This window comes from Rosa rugosa, chromosome 6 (assembly GCF_958449725.1).
Source record: "Rosa rugosa chromosome 6, drRosRugo1.1, whole genome shotgun sequence".
NCBI lineage: Eukaryota > Viridiplantae > Streptophyta > Magnoliopsida > Rosales > Rosaceae > Rosa > Rosa rugosa.
Window position 1 is genome coordinate 44,418,793 of NC_084825.1, and position 19,919 is coordinate 44,438,711.

Below are 19,919 nucleotides of genomic sequence, written 5' to 3' on the forward strand. Positions count from 1 at the left end.
GTCCTCACTACTGCATAGTGCACATGGAAGCCACATGTGAACCAAAAGAATGAGTACGGGTTCAATACCTTGTTTGGAAGAACCCATTTGGTTGAAGTTAATAGTCATTCACTAAATTATCAGTCTCATACACCAAGATTTAGAAACAAATAGACAGACAGACAGAGAGCAGCACTAGTTGTGAAGTTGTTTGAACCAGGCTGTAGAAATACCAATGTTTTAAAACGCTGAGGCGCAATCTGAGGCGTTTTTGGGAGAGCCTTGTGAAGGCGTAAGCCTCGACGCGTAAAGCGTAAGCCTTGCATAATAAAGAAAAAATATATATAACCATACTAGAACATCAATATTATAGATTGTTTTTCAGTATCTGGGCAGTCATCCTAAAACAAAATCCTTGCAACTTAGCTTAAGCATTAGGTGATCTTTGAATGATTCAATATCTTCAATCACAATGGTTAAATGATTTTTCACCTGCAACCAACTTGAATAATTCTGTTTTAGAACAAAGTATTTGATTGTAACAAGGATTGGTGATATATTAAAATCCGTCATTTGTTAGGATATGATAAGAGTCCTATTCAACTAATCTAGCTATAGATTAAGACCTTTTCTTTCCAATTCTCTAAACCTCACGAGTCTGATCAACACGCACAATGGAATTCTGAATATGGTGCCAGAAAGAAGAAGCATGCAAGTCATGGCCTTCTTTTTTTTTCTTTTTTTTTCTCTCTCTCTCTCTCTCTCTTCTTCTCTAAGGCGTAGGCCTTTGCCTTGCCTTTCACGCCTTCAGCGTACGCTTTTTAAGCCTTTGAGCCTTGCGATCAAAACAGACGCAGTAGAATTGGAAAATTGCGCCTTTCAGGCCTTAAGGCGCGCTTTTTAATACAGAGAGAAATACAAGCTCAGAAGCTTTCTTGTAGAGTTATCGATTTTACAAAAAATAATCTATGATATGGCAAAGTACAGCACAAACTCGGGTCAAACAGGCAGGCATCAGGTTCACACAACACAAGCAATGATGCTGAATGATGTGCAACTCTACCTAAGATCACAAGTTGCTTCCAAATTTGATGTATTTTAAAACAAAGCAGGTAATAATACAAATGAAATTGAAGACAGTAATACTAATGACCAGAACTAATGAAGAGTATATGAACTGGTAGCATGAATTTTGAAGCTAGAATTCTTTGCTAGCCAGCATTCACCAGACATTTGGAGGCCAAATCAGGGAAAGCATAAAATCAAAGAATGTGGGCACGCCTGTAATGAATAGAAACGGTGACTAATGAAATTGAACAACCTCAAAAGGTGGCAAAGTCAGACAGATCCCAATTAATTTTTCTCCTTTATGGCTGGCAGTTCACTTACTCACTCACTCATTCACTCAGAAACCCGTCACCAGACATCAATTGACCTTGGTTCACATAACAGTAAGTTGCAGATGTAATTAAAGTAGGGTAGAAAATGTGCACACATCAAACTGAGATTAAACAAATACCTAAAGGCAGGGTCTAGAGCTCATAGTAGAAATCCAAATCCATTGACAACTAATCATTTAAACAAGACTAAGTTCAGGCAATTATTGCAGACTTGAGCTCATATTGAATCATTTATACTCCAGAATAGACCTCATTAAGGTCCAGACCAATGGACCAAGGTATAATAAACCAAGCTGATCAACCAAGCCATATAATAAAAGCTAAATATAACCAATATATAAAACCAAAATCTCTAATATAGATTGGGCATTAATAGAGGTGGGATTCAACCAAAATGTTGTATTCAACCAGAAGAATCAAAGGATAAACCCAGAGGCATTAATAGAAATCTAAAAGAAATTTAAACTACCATTGCACCGGAGAAGAACACATAATCGGTTCGGGTGATACCCAACCTAGAGAAGTCAAATTAAACACCAGAATCTCATGTTCAACATATTAATTCAAAATCAAAACTTGTGACCAGAAGTTTCTATTACAGAAGATAGATTTTCTAACTTAAGCAAACCAACACTCTATGCCTTGATGGCAAACTTCCTCAAGGGGTAGTACATCTCCCTCTTCTTCTCACGTTCAGTCTTCAAAGATGCCTGCACAAGCATATCCCACAACCAAATCAACACAAACCATAAACTCAAGTACATTAATTCTTCTCAAAATTCACTTGACCAAACACTATTCAGTAATCAAATATAAGCAAACCAGTCCATTATGGCAAGAGTTTCACCTAAACAATACAAAATCGTTGTACTTTTCCATTACATATTACTACATAAATATCAAATCATCCCGTTTTTCACCTAAAAAGCTTAGATTAGAATCACTCCTCACCCTAAAAAAACTAACATAAACACAGCTAAACCAACTAGAGAGACAATGAACTGGGCACACTAGTTTCTTAATAACTATTCACAGAAAGTTCAATCATTTCAAATCGGAGCACATAAACAAAGAGCAACTAAACAAAGGTGAGTACCTGGTGCTTGGTGAGCTTTCGGCGAATGGCCCTGGTCTTCTTGGGACGAAGATCAAGAGGCAAGAGCTTCTTGTTCTTGTACACTTCCCTCAACGCAGCCTTCTGCTTCTGAGAGATCACTGTCAACACCTGAGCAATCCCAAGCCTCACAACCTTACTGCAAAACCCACCCAAAAAAAAAATCACATCTTTGATTCACAAAAACAAAGAAACCAAAAAACCACAACAAACAAAATTAGGGTTCTTGGGTTCGCTCTTACATCTTGGAGAGCTTGTTGGGTGCTCCACCGGTGACCTTGGCGACGCGGAGGAGGGCCAGCTCCGCCTTGAGATCCTTGAGCTGGGCCAAAAGATCGGCCTTCGACTTCTGCCTCAGCTCGTGTACCTTGATTCTGGCTGTTACAGATTCAAACAACAAGAACCAAGATCAGAAATTGAAAATGGGTCAATATTAAAGAACGAAATCGAAGAGAAAGAGTGAGATTGGGAGGTACCCATTGCGCTGTGTGGGTGAGGTTCTGCAACGGCGGCTCTCTCTTTAGCTTCACTGAAAAAATGAAACCCTAATACTATGAGAGGGGTTCGTGGGTTTAGAGGGTTTTATATAAAGCGAGTAGTGGGCTAGGTTTGTGTGTTATTGGGCTGATGCTGATTTGGGCTTTGTAATGTATTGTTGTGTTTTAGGATCGTAACAGGCCCAAGAGAATTTTCACAACGTAGTGAAAAGAAGTTACAACGTAAAAGGTAATAATCAATGGTCCAAAATGAGATTACTCGGGATTTACAGCAATTATTTAGTGAGTTTGGTAAATTCTCCGCTTTTCTAACGTACATATTCGCGGAATTAACTGTTTCATATTTTCGTTAAATTTTTTCGTTCAACTTAGGGGATGAAAATTGAAAGGTGCTCAGCGCAAATCAGCATCCCCTTCCATTCTTCTTCTCTTTCATCTAATGGTCTAGAAACGAGAATTGAGATGTGCTTATCAATTTACATATAATGATGTTTTGTGTTTTCTTTTGGGTTGGGTTACTATAGAAGTACAGAGAAAGGACTATGCTTGTGAACCAGGCCCATTTACGCTTGGGCCTGGATGGGCTCTGATTCCCCTACATTTGGTTTTTTTTTTTTTTGGAGAAACCCCTACATTGCAATGTAACCAAAAGTTTTTTCTATAATTTTTTAAACCACCGAATATATACTGCACATATTTTTACAAAAAGAATAATCAACTTGTTTCAAAATTGATTCTTTAGACTTTACAGTAGTTTTGAAATTAGTTTTGTTATTAATTTTTGTTATTTTTGAAGAAATAAATAGATCATTGACCATTAAAGAAATTTTTACTGTAAATAAAACCATTTAAAATGAATTTTTGGTTTGGGAAATAAAAAAATTAAAAAGACTTTACTGACCAATGAATTAAAGAGAGGCACTTAAGTTGGTGCCTTTTTAAAAAAAAAAATGGTGAAGTTGGTGCCTTTAAAATTTGAAAAACCAAAGAGTAGAGATGTGAAAATAAGTGATTCCCAAGTTAGATAGACAATGGCAAGCTAGATAAGCATAATCAAACAATTTTTAGGTTCACCCCTAGGGTGAATGAGCATATTCACCTCTCATTGTCGATTAACATACTTTTACTTAATAAATTCATAATTCAACGGTCTATATCTTAAATAAGCCTTTAAAGATCATCTCTGTACAAAATCAATCGAGTCAGAAATCGTTATACAACATGAATGGTCGGATTAGAAAATTATAAAGTTATTATGCCTTAATCGCAAGAGAATATGAATATGTTAATTCACCCAAGGGGTGAACATAAGAATTATCCAGCATAATCACCCTCCTGCGTCAACTAAGTGGCAGTCTAACGTCAAAGAAGACATCGATTTTCTTCAATAACCCCAAATAGCAATATATGTTGCTTCATTGCTTCAATATGGGATCGCTAAACATGGTAATCCAGGTCGCGGACGTACTGTCATTGGGATTGTCCGATCCGAAACACAGGTCGCATGGGAAACCAGCGATCCTGGTAACACTAGTACTTCTCCTATACTCCTATAGGAATAGCGCGCAGCACGCCCCATCACAATTAGGGGTGGGTTCGGGTCAAATCGGGTCGGTTTTAGGCCTAAACCGAGAACTGAACCGAACTTGGACTTCGGTTCGGTTCGGTTCGGTTCGGTTCTGTGTTTTTCAGAAGTTGAAACCGAAAACCGAACCGACCGGTCCGGTTCGGTCCAGTTCAGTTTTTTTTTTTTTTTTTTTTAAACATATTTTTACCACTTTTAATTCTACCTCTTCGGTATTTTAAGTCCGGAAGTTTTTTGTTTCTTCGAACCTATACATTCAATAGGCAATAATCTATACTCCATAATCCATATCCATATTCCATAGTTCACAATTTAAACTTCAAAGTTCAAAGCTTCAAAACAATAAATTTAGTCCAAAATTTATAAAGTCCATCAACATTTCAACAATATAGTCCATCAACATATGAAATGGTCAAAAAATATAAAGTCCAAAGTCTATAATGTCCATCAAGTCATCAACACTAACCTCACAAATTGAAAATGTTTAAGTTCACTAAAAGATTAAACATCACAAAGATAATGAACAAACATCAACATATGAAGGAACTCAAGGAATGCATGATCTCAAGCTCGGAAAGATGAAGTGTTCGACTTTGGAGGTAACATACCACTCCGACTACTCCCCACCGCAGCTCCACATGGCATCTTAAGCAATTCTACATTGGCATAAGAGAATAATAAAAAGAAAGACATTAGACATTGAAATACATACAATCATATATAACATAAAAATTACAACTTCATTAATCCCAAAAACATTAAATGAGAAAATAGAAACAATTACCTATTTCCGCTTCTTCACACAACTCCATCTCCTCAATGGTAGGCACATGATGTAAATACACATTTTCACTCCTAAGCCAATTTTGTGTACATATCAAGGCCTCCACCATTCTAGGACTTAGGGAGCTACGATATGGATCAATAATCCTCCCACTCGTGCTAAAGGAAGATTCTGAAGCTATGGTCGACACCGGAATAGCTAGAATCTCCTTCGCAACGCGGGCCAATATGGGATATTTACAAACCCCATTCACCCTCCACCAAGTCAATAAGTCAAAGTCTTCACCACCACCTTCAATAGGATCTCCAAGATATCTATCCACATCATTATTGATGATCTCGGCTTTCTTTGCTCTTCTCCTTTGCTCTTTCTCTTTCAACCTCCTTTCTAACAAGGTACAACCCTTACTTGAAGAAGATACCCCCTCACTTGATGTTTGAGAACCACCAACCTCACTAAGACCACTTCCCCTTCCCTCTTCTTCATACACCTTGTAAAGCTCATATAAGAGATCTTTCACGCTCTTTGTATTTGCTTCCACCTTTTCATCTATATCCCCATCAATAATCTCAAAATAATCAACAACTTTTTCAAGCTTATGACGTGGATCAAGAACAATACCAATGAACACATAGGGATTCAACTTTTCAAAACTACCTCAATACTTGTTATACTTGGCTTGCATGGGTGATATAATCTCCAATAATATCGGGTTAGTTTGTTCTTGCAAGACACCATAAATATGAAGTAAATCACCAAAAGTGTTATGAATAGTAGGAGAATTAGAACAACACACCCTTAAAGTGACTTCATAAAATGGCCTCAAGAAATCAGCAAACTGCTCCCCATACTCCCAATCAACACTTGCCGGTGGCCCTTCTTTTGGCTTGTCATTCGTGTCACCTTGAAGCCATGCCCAATAATTACCGACATCATCTTCTGTCATCCTATCAAAGGCTTTTTGAAGTTTCAAAGCCCGTTCCAACATCAAAAATGTGGAATTCCATCTAGTAGGTACATCTAAAATCACAAGCCCTTTGCACTCTACTTTCACCCTTTCCACACACTCTTTGAAAAAATCAAGTCTTTGTGGGGAGGACCTAACATACCTCACTGCATTACGAATTGCCTCAATTGTCATCCTCATTACACCCAACCCATCATTCACAATCAAGTTTAAAATATGGGCTACACACCTAACATGCAAATGCTTCCCTCCATGCAAAAGTGCATTAGGGACCTGCCAACCACCTATCCTCCTAATCAACTCCCTCAATGCAACATCATTTGATGAAGCATTATCTACGGTAATTGTGAGAATCTTCTCTATACCCCACTCCAACAAACAATCCTCCAAAAGCTTAGCTATAGACTCTCCCTTATGATTTGGGATCACACAAAAATTAAGAATTCTCTTATGCAACACCCAATCATCATCAATAAAATGTGCAGTGAGAACCATGTAATTAATGTTTTGAATAGAAGTCCATGTATCGGTTGTAAGACACAACCTATATCTACTCAATTGATCCATCAATTTTTTCTTTTCCCCCAAATAAAGCTTAAGCACATCATTTGCTATTGTCTTACAAGAAGGAATTCTCCAAAAAGGAAGAGCTCTACCCATAAAATGCCTAAAACCTTCTCCCTCCACATGAGAAAATGGTAACTCATCTAGAATGATGTACTCCACACATAACAAATTAAGCTCTTGTTGAGTGCATTCTACACTACACACCTCACTAGTTGGTTTTTTAAAAGACAAAATCTTTTGCTTTTTAGCTTTCAACATCTCAATATTAGGAGGATACTTTAGACACTTTTCCACATGATTTATAAGGTTGGTGGTACCATTCTTCTTAGGATCAGCAAAAAAGTCTTTTCCACAATATTTGCATTCACCCTTAACTCTACCCTCCTTCATTTTCCTAATAAAATGACCCCAAATATCTGACATTTCTTTCCTTTTCAAAGCCTCAAGAATGCTTTCCTCACTTTCATCATCTTGAAGCTCTATTGGTTCACTTCCTTCTACTTCGGGAGTTGCAGCAGAACTTCCTTCGTGAACCGGTACGGGTGTTACAGATTCACCAATACTAGTGTTGATCTGCAAAACAGAATTTACAGCAAAACTGTTTCAGCAAAACTGCCCCAGCAAACCAGAAACAGCAAAATAGAAACAGAACAGCAGCATAACAGTTTCAGCAACACAGTTTCAGATAATATGCAAAATAGAAACAGCATTTCTGCTCCAGCAAAACAGCAAAATAGAAACATCATTTCTGTTCCAGCAAAACTGAAACAGCAACCAAACAAAACTTAAACTGCAAAAAGAAACACCAAAACACAAAGAATAACTTTTAACAATGACTTTTAAAGGGCACAAAGAATAAAACACAGAATAAGCACAAAACTTAAACTGCACAATAAGCAATGACTTTTAACATCTTGAAGAAAAGATGTCAATAACCAGTAAGTAGATTTTGAACAAATACACAAAGAATAACTTATGCCCAATAAATGACAGATCTTATTATAAATAAGACACGATCATTAGGTTGAGATCATTGCACAACGTCATTAAGAAACAAGTGTAAATCTATTCAATCTTAGGTTGAGATCATTGCACAACGTCACTAAATAGGGCTGCCTGACAGATGCACAATACTTGGATTGATCTATTAAGATAATTGAAAAACAGTCAACAAATAAAGAAAATTGAACTGTGGAACTATACTTTGGGTATTTGGGGATGGATGTGACTTAAGCAGATCAGACATCAAGATACAGTACAAACCTTGAATGTTTCTCTTATCTCACTGTGGTACTGCAATAAAAAAAATATCACTCACGGCATATTCTCTAACTAGAATCACAAGAAACCTATTCTTAAGAAACATTTTGCCAATCTGATAGAATGAATGGGATTAACTATAATGCACCAACAAACACACTGTATGAATGCAAAACAACAACAAAATAGCAATAAACCAACAAGTCTCTACACATCCAAATTCCAGAAAATCCAAAAGCAATAAAACTAAAGTTAAACAAATATGCTACCTGAGATGATGAAGTTGATTTAATCTTCGGATCAGCACCAGAAGTAGTACCAGTTGATTTAGATTGCCTCTGCATTTTCTAGATATGCATATTAGACATAAGAACAAAAAATTAGCCAAAATAAAAGTTAAACAATGAAATCTCTTAAACAAAAGAACAAATCAGTAAACCCCTGAAGAACAAATCAACTCATTAGTTACATTTCAAACGGAAAACTCTCAAAACAGATTGCCCAACTTCGAAGTTCGAAATAGTTTCAGAACTGATCTGGAATTCAAAAATCCCTGAAGCTTTGCCTCTTGAATACTTCGATTGGAGGAGACTAAGAGGTTTTGCTGAAGGAGAAAACCAAATTAGGGACTGAAGATGTTCCAAAAGCTTGATGAGGTCGATGTAAAGACTGAGAGTTTGAGTTCGATGCGTGATATTACCTGGATCGGATAATATTTAGGCTGGGCGGACCTCCGGCGAGCGACCGATGTGATGATTTAGGCTGCTTGATTCACGTCTTCACGAAGGCTCGAGAGGACGAGGTTTTCTGATATCACGAAGGCTGGCGGTTGATGGGCGGACCTCCGGCGAGCGACCGATGTGATGATTTAGGCTGCTTGATTCACGTCTTCACGAAGGCTCAAGAGGACGAGAGGACGAGAGGTCCGAGAGGAAAGGATTAGAGGGAAGTGAAATATCGGGGGCTGCGGGCATCAAAGTGATCGAATAGAAGAACTGACGAAGATAAATTAGGGTTGGAAAAACTAGCATAAAATGACGTCGTTTCCATGAATTCGGTTCTCGGTTCGGTTCGGTTCTTGGAGAACCGAAACCGAAAACCGAAAACCGAACCGTTCAGAATCGGTTCAGTTCGGTTCTTCCTTGTTCGGTTCGGTTTTTTTTCGGCTCGGTTTTTTTCGGTTTTCGGTTTCGCGAGCCCACCCCTAATCACAATCGAGGATCCCTAGCCTCGCAAGGGATTTACTGTTTGGATCAATTAGCAACCTGTGAAACACTATTTATATAAACTACTCATTAAGTACATGAAGAAATTGTTTTCCAGAGACTGTGATACAGCAGAAAACGTTGCCTCCAATGTATTGAAGGGTTGACAAAATCAATTAGAATACCAATTAATCGACAAGGATATAAACCAAAAGGTCCTTACGTACCCCTATCTCTCTATAAAACCCTAACGATAATGATATCAAGAGAGAAGGACAATGATATTATCTGTGTTGCTTCTGGAAATCTCACTCTCTCGTAACGTCAACACCTTCCTTTCAATTAGTCCCAACTCAAAAGTTAATTTGCAACTGTGACACTTGCATTGACACTAATCCAATATACATTATTTTTCTTATAGTGGCCGATTAAACAAGGCCATGAAAGTGATATTCTCCAAGAAAATGATGGAAATGATGGTATTCTAACAATAATTTAAAGTGACCATATCTCTCCACTATCAACATGCTAACAACTCTTTCAAATCAATCTATATATTGTAATGCTATTATAATTAGAGTATATTATCTCATATTTACATTGCTTCCAAAGTTCCAAGATCCAGTTTTACCTTCAATATTATTATTTTTGGGCAAATTATGTATACATATGTTTTCAATTCAAGCAATTTATTACTGTCCAAAATGAATATTCAAGCAATTCACTGTCATAAATTTTTTAGTTTCTTACTTGACTTGTCGATCATTTCATTCCCTCACTGCATATAATTCTTTATTTCTCATCCTCCTCATTTCCTTTCCCGGCCTCTTCCAAACCCCATGATCGATCTTTGTGGGTTTTAATTTGGTGTTTGTGTGTCGGTTGGATTTTCATGTTTTTGTTCGGTTTTCTCTGTGCTATTTGCTTTGAACACTCAATCCCAAACGCTTCTTTTTTTTTTAGAAGAATGAGCGAATTGCTTTTATAAGCAATTTAGATAGGTACAACAGATATAAGTACACCGGATTCACCATTGTGATTAATCCTCTATCCTAAAATTGGAAAGCATGAAACAAAAGCGTGAACCTAACTAAATATGCGCTGCCTGAAAACATTTTCTAAGGAGTAAGATGTACATATAACCGTAGAGAAGAAGCGAGAAAAAAAGTCCTCGCTTCTTGTCTCACTACACCTTCACCAACACAATAGATGCACGTAACGGAGATAACAATCCCAAATGCTTATGTACGTCTTTGATGACGCACTGCAAGACGTATCCAAAAATTTAATTATATGTGTTGTATATTCCTATTATACTGTAGTTGATAGCAAAACCCAGCATTAATAATAACAAGTTAACACATCAAGGACATCATTATGCTCCCGGACCATAAGGGAAAATCGTTCTGGACTCTTTAAGTTTTAAGATACGCTGCCCAGGCCAGACTACTGGCTGCCGACCCTTCTTAAATTAATTGAAAATTTTGTGATGATACTTGTGTTAAGTGACAAATCTTGATCAGTAGTCAATTGGAAAGGAGACATCTAAACAAATCTTGATCAGTAGTCAATTGGAAAGGAGACATCTAACTATCGAACACTAAATATATAGGGTCTTGTGTAGTTGTGTGTAAGACCATCATCATCAATTGCGATTAGTTTACTAGTAACTTCTTTGTTTGCATGTCTCCATTAGCTGTGGGGGTCTGGCTAGAAATTTGGATTTTTCGAAGTTAGTTATTTTAAAAATATTAGTGTTCTTCTTTCCCTCTATAAATTGACAGATGGCCGGTGATTTGATCGGAATCGACTATCGAATCAGTTTCTTCGATTTCACTACAACCGATACTAATTGTGTTTCCTAGCTAACTGATATGATCTCAAATTTCGGTTGACATTATGTTGATTTAGTTATAACTGGTCTAGATCCAAACCTCATATCTGCACATATCCAATAAATATAGCGGGGGAAGAAAGAAACAGATGAGATAAATCTCATGAGACGTACCCAAAGACTCATAGTGAACTTCGATGGGAGTTTCTCTTGAAGTAATAACACGTTGATCTAGCCGCCACCGGAGCATGTAGCTTGGCAAGGAAATTTTGAGGCATGGGTACAGGATCCTTTACATGTAAGACCTATTGCTCATGCAATTTGGGATCCTCATTTTGGTCAACCAGCTGTAGAGGCTTTTACTCGTGGATGACACAGGGGCGGTCGAGATATATAGAGAATAATAATGTTAAATTTAGCAAATCTAACGCATTTTATTAAGATTCATAAAGTAAAATTGAATAAGCTAGCTAGATATCAATGGTAATTAATAATAAAATATTCTAAATCTAAGCAACATTTTCATACTTCTCATTAATTAGTACATATTAATTATTGTTAATTCTCACAAAAAGAAAAAGTAGTTAATTTTAATTTATTCTCTTTAATTTTTTTTCGTTAATTACTTGTTGCTGCCATTGTTCTTTTTTTGTTTTTTTTGTTTTTAGGGGGGCGGGGTCGGGGTCAGTGATTAAAATTAGACAAGGCTTTTCACATTGTATGAGGTACATATAGGCTGTGTTTGTTTCGTGGGACTGGACTGGATTGGAGTAGCTTATGTAATAAAATTAGACTTATCCCATGTTTGGCACACATGAGGACTCAATTAAATGAGACAAGAGAGTCCCCGCATCAGCTTTCGACCTTCTTACATAGACCCCCCAAAACTCACCGGACTGTGGAAGCCAGGGCTTCAACAATGCTCATTAGTCTCTCCTCTCTTTCGCGCTTCAGCCTCGTCTCTCCATCTTTTTCGCGCTTCAACCTCGTCTCTCTACTCTCGATCGATCGCACTTCATCCTGCTTGAACTACTCGTCCAGGTTCAATTTCTTTTCTCTCTCTCATGCTCCTTTTGCTTTGATTCTGATTCCCTCTTTCCTTCGACCCCGTCTAGCTTCTTCTTCTCGTGTGATTTGTTAAATTAAAGACTAGGGATTGATTTTCTATCAACAATGGTTTATGGGTTGTAACAATTGGTGTCTGGGTAGCTTTTTTTTTTTTTTTTTTTTTAATCCTTTATCTAACGAGGATTAGGCGATATTAGCTCATCTGCAATGGTCTGAAAGGGGTGCCTAAGCACCCACACAACCCCGAAGGGGACCACTACAACCGGGGGCCCACCGCCCATCCCTCGCTAGAAATCTTATTAATAAAAGGCAGCCGGAAGACCAAAGTACATGAGGAGGGGGACTAGGCCAAAACCACCTCAAAAAAGAAAAGCTACAAATATTAAGGTACTGCACTAGGTAGGCTTGATTTGCTAAGAATTGATCAATTACAAGACTGGGTGGTTGCTCTTCAAGGATTAGGTCATTGATATGAAGTTTTGTGTCGAAATCGAATTCAAACTCTTGTGTGGCCTAAGAGAGAGTGGATTGTTTCTTGTTATTGGAGTTTATTATTATGTGTATCGTTATATGCATTTGTTCTTATGACACTGGACTTTTTTGTGCAGCTTGAAGGAACAGAGAATGCTGTGTACCTGGATGTGCTTCGTCTGTTTGCACACGGCACATGGAGTGATTACAGGAGTAAGTATGCAAACCATGCTTCATTTTGTGGGTTGATGCTCTGCTTTATTCTCTGGCATTTGCTTTGATTACTTGGGTATTCTTGTACTAAGCTCTAGACCTTAAACAGTACTTCACACCTTATGTAGATATTCATGTGACGTAACCGCATCATTTAATGAAACATTCTGATAGGTTGGTTTCTATGCTACATGAGCTGCCACATAATGTGAGAGATATAGGTGAGATAATGCAAGTTAGATAGCTCCTGATCAGGATTAAAATGCCAACTATATATTAATTGGCACATTGCAAATTTACCCCTTAGTTGTGTATATCGATATACTGAAATAATGAGCATCAAAATTCATCATCTATTCGAGGCCATGATATCCACCAGCATATGCATATTTAGTGGCAACCGAACTCATGTACTGTAACATGATTAGTTATGTAGTTCTGTTTTCTTTGGAAATGAGAATCTGAGACAATGTTGAATCCTAGGTAATGCCGGTCATCTTCCACAATTGGTCCCTGATCAAGCACTAAAGCTAAGGCAGTTAACTGTGCTTACACTAGCTGAGACAAACAAGGCAAGATTCTTATCCATATTCTTTTTTTCTTTTCTTTTTTTGTCAGAAGTTGTGGATGATTTACTTCTCTAATTGCACAAAGTTGTTATTGCTATATAGTTTCGAATATGATTACTGGAAGCCTGTACTTCTGTACTTAATCTTACATATGCTTAAAAATGTCATTATTGAAAGTAAAGGTAAAAGAAACAAAAATTTGAAAGGCAAGTTAACCTACTTTAGGCAAGTTCCATTCTTAGCTGTACTTGGAGCAAACTTATATAGTTATCATTAGCATTACTGTTTGAAATGCAATGCATTCAGATTGTATCCCCGTTGAAACTGGAGAGTTAGATGATATGAAAGTTATTTTGTTGATTTTGAACGTCTGAAACTTATTAGGTCCTAACCATGAACAATAGTGGTTTTTGGATGTCATAGTCATCTCATGCCCAACTCTAGTAGTTGCTATATTATGAGATTGTTTTTCGTAGGCATTGTGTTGGGGAAACACTTATGTAACTTGGTAGTTTTAATAAGAGAAAAGTTCAGCTACCGTCCCCAAACTATTCTGCCAAGGCCAATTTAATACCCGAACTCTCAAAAGTATCAATGTGATACCCAAAGACCTAAATTGGCATCAACGTGATACTTCCGTCCAAAATTTCTGACGGCGTCGTTTGTTTGCTGCCGTGGCAAGCACGTGGGTAAAAAAAAAGGGCAAAATCGACTTTTTACTCTTTTTTTTGAAAAAAATTTCAGCTACCGTTCCGAAACTATGGTGCCAAGGCCAATTTGATACCCGAACTCTCAAAAGTATCAATGTGATACCCAAAGACGTATTTTGACATCAACGTGATACTTCCGTCAAAAATCTCTAACTGCGCTATCTGTTTACTGACGTGACAAGCACGTGGGCCCTTAAAAAAGTGAAATGACCAATTTACCCTTCTTTTTTTTGTTAATTCTTTTTTTTTTCTTTCCATTTATTTTTCTTCTTCTTGTTCTTGTTCTTCTGGAATATTGTTCTAGCCAAACCGCCGCAAGCTCCGCTCCTTCTCCTCCACCCAAGAATCAAAGAAAAATGGCTTATGCTTCTTCTTCAACCTCAGTCCTCTTCTTCTTCTCTCGCCTCCTCCTCTCTCTCATCTCCTTCCCCTCCGCCCAAACCATCACCAACACTGCCATCATCCTCTCCAATTCTTGCTACAAATTCATGTTCTTCGCACTCAACTCCCAGCGGACGGACCCAAAACCAAAGTTGGGTGACACGATTAACAAAAAAAAAAAATCAAATCTTTCTGCACCCAGAAAACTGCTATGGGCACCCAGAGACGCCCATGTCTTCTTCTCCGCCAAAACCGATTTCCTTCTTCTCCGCCTAACAACTTTCCTCTTTAAGGACAACCAACTGGGAAACTGGTTCGCTACACACCAAATTCTGGTGAACCTTGGCTCCACCAACCATCTTCTTTCTTCGCAAAGACCGCCACCCATTCGCTAATAGACCCTCCGTTCATCAAACGCCCTCCTCCACCGCCACAACCTCAGCGTCATCTTCCTCCACCGCCACCGTCATGTCAGTAACAACAGATATCAGATACTCCGATCAAAATCACAATCACAAGGTCAAAGCAACATATAACTATGAATTCATGTATACAAGAACTAAAAACAAACCCAGCATAAACCAAAAAAGCAAAACCAACCCAGATAGCATTTGAGCACAATTAGATCAAGAAAAAGACTTGGCAGCTGGTACTTGGTACCTTTGGCTTCTCCTACACACCGTCAATTGCTCGATTTGGGTAAATGGGTCATTTCACCTTTTTTTTTTTACCCATGTGCTTGCCATGTCAACAACACAAACGGCGCCGTCAGAAATTTTAGACGAAAGTATCACGTTGATGCCAATTTAGGTCTTTGGGTATCATATTGATACTTTTGAGAGTTCAGGTATCAAATTGGCCTTGGCAGAATAGTTTGGGGACGATAGCTGAATTTTTCTCCAAAAAAAAGAAGGGTAAATGGGTCATTTCACTTTTTTTTTTTACCCACGTGCTTGCCACGTCAGCAAACAAACGGCGTCGTAAAAAATTTTGGACGGAAGTATCACGTTGATGCTAATTTAGGTCTTTGGGTATCACATTGATACTTTTGAGAGTTCGGGTATCAAATTGACCTTGGCAGAATAGTTTGGGGACGGTAGCTGAATTTTTCTCTTTTAATAAAGTACTGATAAGCCGGATATTGAAATTTATCCTTTTCCTCTTCAAAGTATATTATCTCATCTCATCTCTTCCTTCAAATCTTATCTAATGCATCGTGCATGATTTCTTTCGGATTAGCCCCAATTTTTTTTTTTTTTTTTTTTGGGGTGGGGGCGTTCTAACTCCCTATCTGCTAGATATTCTATTTTAGCTTGTTCAGGTGTCTCATATTGCCTTCTGCATATTGTTTCCTAAAGTGGAGTGAAACATGAAGGTGAAGTGTGTTGATTATTACATTGGTTGATTTCTTTCAAGGCATAGTAAGAGGAAAGTTGGACCAGTTAAGAAAATGCTTTGAGGTTGGAGATATGTGTTGCTTGCAGATTTCTTTCTCCTTGTTTTTGTTCCCACTCCTTCCCTCCTTTTTGTTTTGTTCTGTTCTGTTACATGATGAAGTATCTAATTTGTTTTCTTGGAAAGTGCAGGTCCAATTTGCTGCAGGGAGAGATCCGAGACCTGAGCAACTTGGGAGTATGATCAATTCTTGATGTGTAAAAACTAACTACAACGTATGCAGATTGTGGTTGCTCTTCTCAATCTATGATTATTTTGCTGTATGTGAACTTTGCTGCAAATTACTAACTTTTAGTCCAATACACCAACAAACATGGGATAGGACTATTTTGACTATTATGCTCTCTAGTCCTAAGAAGTACCAAACATGGGTCATGTATTAACATAACATATCCTAGGCTAGAAGAGTCCTAGACTATTAGGCCCCGTTTGGTTCGCAGGAATGTCAAAATTGGAAAAGGATTTATTTTCCTTTCCAGACGGATATGGAGTGGAATATGTTTTGGTATTTCCATGTGAGTGTTTGGAATATTACTAGAAATTAAATTTTGGAATTAGTTTTTCATTTCTATTGTAGTGTTTGGTAAGTCATAAGAATAAAATATGAAATTATAATTTTCAATAATGCCCTTTTACTAATTAAAGTACATCAATTTATAAGGAATATTGGTGGGGAATATAAATTTTTAGAGGGATAATTAATGTAATTTTGCCTTTGACAGTGGGAAATGGAAATAGAATACCACCCCTGACTAGGTAATTCTATTCAGGCTTTATGAGGGAGTCAATTTCCAGTCAAATCTTATTTTTTATTTCCTTTCCAATCTTTAATTACAACCAAACGGCACATCTGAATGGAAAATGAAATTAATTCACATTCCATACCATGATTTCCTGCCATCCAAACGGGGCCTTATAGGAAATAAGGTGGGGGATAATAGTCCCACATAACAAACACAGCCATAGTGATTAAGTGAAGATAGGACATGGGACATGTTTCACAATTGTATGAGGTACATATATAGTGATTAAGTGAAGATAGGTACAATTGTATGAGGTACATACATAGTGATTAAGTGAAGATAGGACATGTTGGGGGGGGGGGGGGGTCCAGACCCCTTCATCCTTTATGGTAGTTCCGCCGTCTGACACAGTTTTGCTAGTTACACTTGTGATTTTCAGGAATTTGATAGCCGATCTAACTAAATTGAAATTCAGAATGCGGTTTGAAGCAGTTCAATGCAATTGTCAGTTTCTTCGTGTCATCTTTTTTGGCCTCATTACAATGTCACGACTAATTGCATAGTGGAATGTACAACTATATTAGCATCTTAGGACCACAACTGAACAACCTTATTACTACTTCATTTTTATCAAAGACCCTAGTAGAATTAATTGTACACAAAACAGACTCACATCACCATAATGACATCAAATTTCTTGTCACATGTTTTATAGATGAGTAATGCTAAGTGAACCACCTTTTTGGATACTACTTCCATCCCAACTTAATTACATGGTTTTCTCAGAGTCGCAACCCTAGAGAACAGAGAGTTGAGTTTTTTCGTTTTCACTTGGCGGCGTCCTAGTGTCAACGTGGGCCTTTGGCTCCGCCGGTGTGTGGGGATTGCTGTCGGACGGGTCTTGGGAGGCTCTATGGTGGTCGAGGCGGTGCGGTAGAGCAATATGCCTATTTGTTCTAGATGGCGGTGACGGCAATTCTATGGCTTCACGCTTGACAAGAAGACGGGATCGGCGACCTTCTGCATCGGATCTGGCCGACGATGGTTGTGGGTGGGGATATGCGGCTGTGCTTAATTATGGGTTTTGGTGGGCAGTTTGTCGGCGAAGGGATTGATTCCTCGGAGATGGAGTCTCGCATCATACCTGGGATTGGATTGTCCCATCGGTGGTCTAGATCTTTTGGAGGGGAAGATGGTGTTGTTTTCTGTTCGGCGATGATGGTTATCGATTATCCCGTGGCAACTGTTTGGGACAAGGATGCAGTATTAGGTAACACCCTGTTGGTTAGTTTTAGGTTTCTCTTTATCTTGGTAGTTTTTTGGTTAGGTTCAATAAGTCCCTACTCCTCCGAGTTAGGGTTTGGCAGTTGTGTTCTGGTTGGTGTGCCATTATTGTGGCGTTACTCCTGGGAATTATGGGTTTTAATTTCGGTGCTTTCTGGTTGTCAACATGAGGGTGGATTGCCTTTGCACGTGGTCTGGCGGTACTTGGACACGGTGTTGAAGAGGGTAAATTAGCTCGGTTTAATGTTGGTGGCGAGGTTGTATCATTACTCTCGGGATTGGATATCTTTCATTGTAGCTCGTGGTTTCGGGCGTAAAATTTGGTTAGGGGTTGGGCTCTTTTGGCTCATGGATTTTGCTATTAGCGACGGACCCGTAACTACGGATCTTTGTAGGAATGTGTGTCGTGGTGTAGGACCACAACCGGTCATTCCAATGGGTTGTAATCTTTTCAGTTATTAATGGATTTTATTTCTTCTAAAAAAAAAACTTAATTACATGGTAGCTGATGTGGCAGAAAGACCAACCTATCACATAATTTCATTAAATAACGTGTCCGTGCAATAGGGTTGGGCGGTTTGACCCGAGAGACCGAGAAACCGGCTCGATCCGGACCGGAACCGACCATTTGGGTCGGGTTTGAAAACAGAAATCCTCGGTTCTGGCTAAACCGAACTGATTAAAATGTCCTCTGGTTCAGTCTCGGTTTCACTATTTGCATAACCGATTAAAACCGATCCGGACCGATATTTGTACTTGTATACGTGTCACATGTTAATTGGCTCTCAACCAAGGGTATAGAGAATACCCTGGACCTGGGTGCAGGCAATCACCCAATTTCATCGACCTAAAAAACCCTATACGAATGTAACGAAGTCGTCTTCTTCAGTTCACTTCTTCTTCACATTTTCTTGATCATAGTTTCTCGATCAATCACCCATGGATTCCTCCACTGGAAACACAGCACAAACCGAATCCCTATCCCAATCCCAATCCCTGTCCGAATCCAATTCAAATTCTGATTCGAATCATGCAAATTCCGATTCTGACATCGAAGTTGCCGAGAATGCAGATTTGGTCCATTTGGATGCTTTAGTTTGCATAGTTTGTTACTTTGCTTCAGTTTGCATAGTTTGTTACTTTGTTTCAGTTTGCAATCACTTTGCATAGTTTGGACCTTGGAATTTTGGATGGCTTCAATTTGCAAGTCATCGAAATTGCTTCAGTTTGCACTTTGCAGTGATGCAGTCTGTCAATGAGTCAATCTACATTCTGCAATTCTGCAGCTCCAGCAACATTTATTTGTTCTGGGATGGTGGATAGTCATTTATGTTTATGGGATGGTGCAATTCTATTTATGTACTGCATTTTTGTTTATGCACTGAAATCTGGAAAAACAGATTTCTTGGCCCGAAAAACCGACAGATCGGACCGACTGTTTTCGGGTCAGTTTCTCATCGGTCACAACATTCTGCAAACACCGATCAGGACCGAACCGATAGTGTCGGTTTGGACTCGGTTTTCAAATTTTTCAGACCGGACGGATCCAAACCCAGCCCTACTGTGCAATATCAATTGTCACGTAAGGTGGGATGCAAGAGATATCCAAAAAAGTGTTCACCTACCATTATTCTTTATAAATTTATGGCAAATATCATAGTAGAATCTCTAGATTGACATACCATTTGAAAAAAAAAAAAAAAAACAGCAGACCACGGATTTATTTGAGTAAGATTAGTCTGCATCACATACTCTGCATGTATAAAAAAAAAAAAGGAGCTTCTATTCATACCTCCAAATTTGGCATTTGGACCTCCCTACTCAATAGACGTC

The 19,919-nt window shown here is 38.3% G+C and overlaps 1 protein-coding gene across 1 annotated transcript; it reads right to left on the minus strand.

The window, feature by feature from the left end:
- Positions 1–1,823: 1,823 nt before the first annotated feature.
- LOC133715451 (large ribosomal subunit protein uL29) lies at positions 1,824–3,084 on the minus strand. Its single transcript, XM_062141952.1, has 4 exons — positions 2,970–3,084; positions 2,736–2,871; positions 2,476–2,632; positions 1,824–2,089 (listed from the first exon to the last, which is right to left on the minus strand). Exons 1-4 carry the CDS (start codon positions 2,971–2,973, stop codon positions 2,015–2,017), a joined length of 372 nt encoding a protein of 123 aa, XP_061997936.1. The 5' UTR covers positions 2,974–3,084; the 3' UTR covers positions 1,824–2,014.
- Positions 3,085–19,919: the final 16,835 nt, after the last annotated feature.

What these genes read in the sequence shown, in the direction of transcription:
- LOC133715451 (XM_062141952.1), bottom strand. An exon ending in CCCAACAAGCTCTCCAAGAT is followed by an intron (nt 2,633 to 2,735) that starts GTAAGAGCGAAC and finishes TGGGTTTTGCAG; the next exon opens with TAAGGTTGTGAGGCTTGGGA. An exon ending in GAAAGCTCACCAAGCACCAG is followed by an intron (nt 2,090 to 2,475) that starts GTACTCACCTTT and finishes ATGCTTGTGCAG; the next exon opens with GCATCTTTGAAGACTGAACG.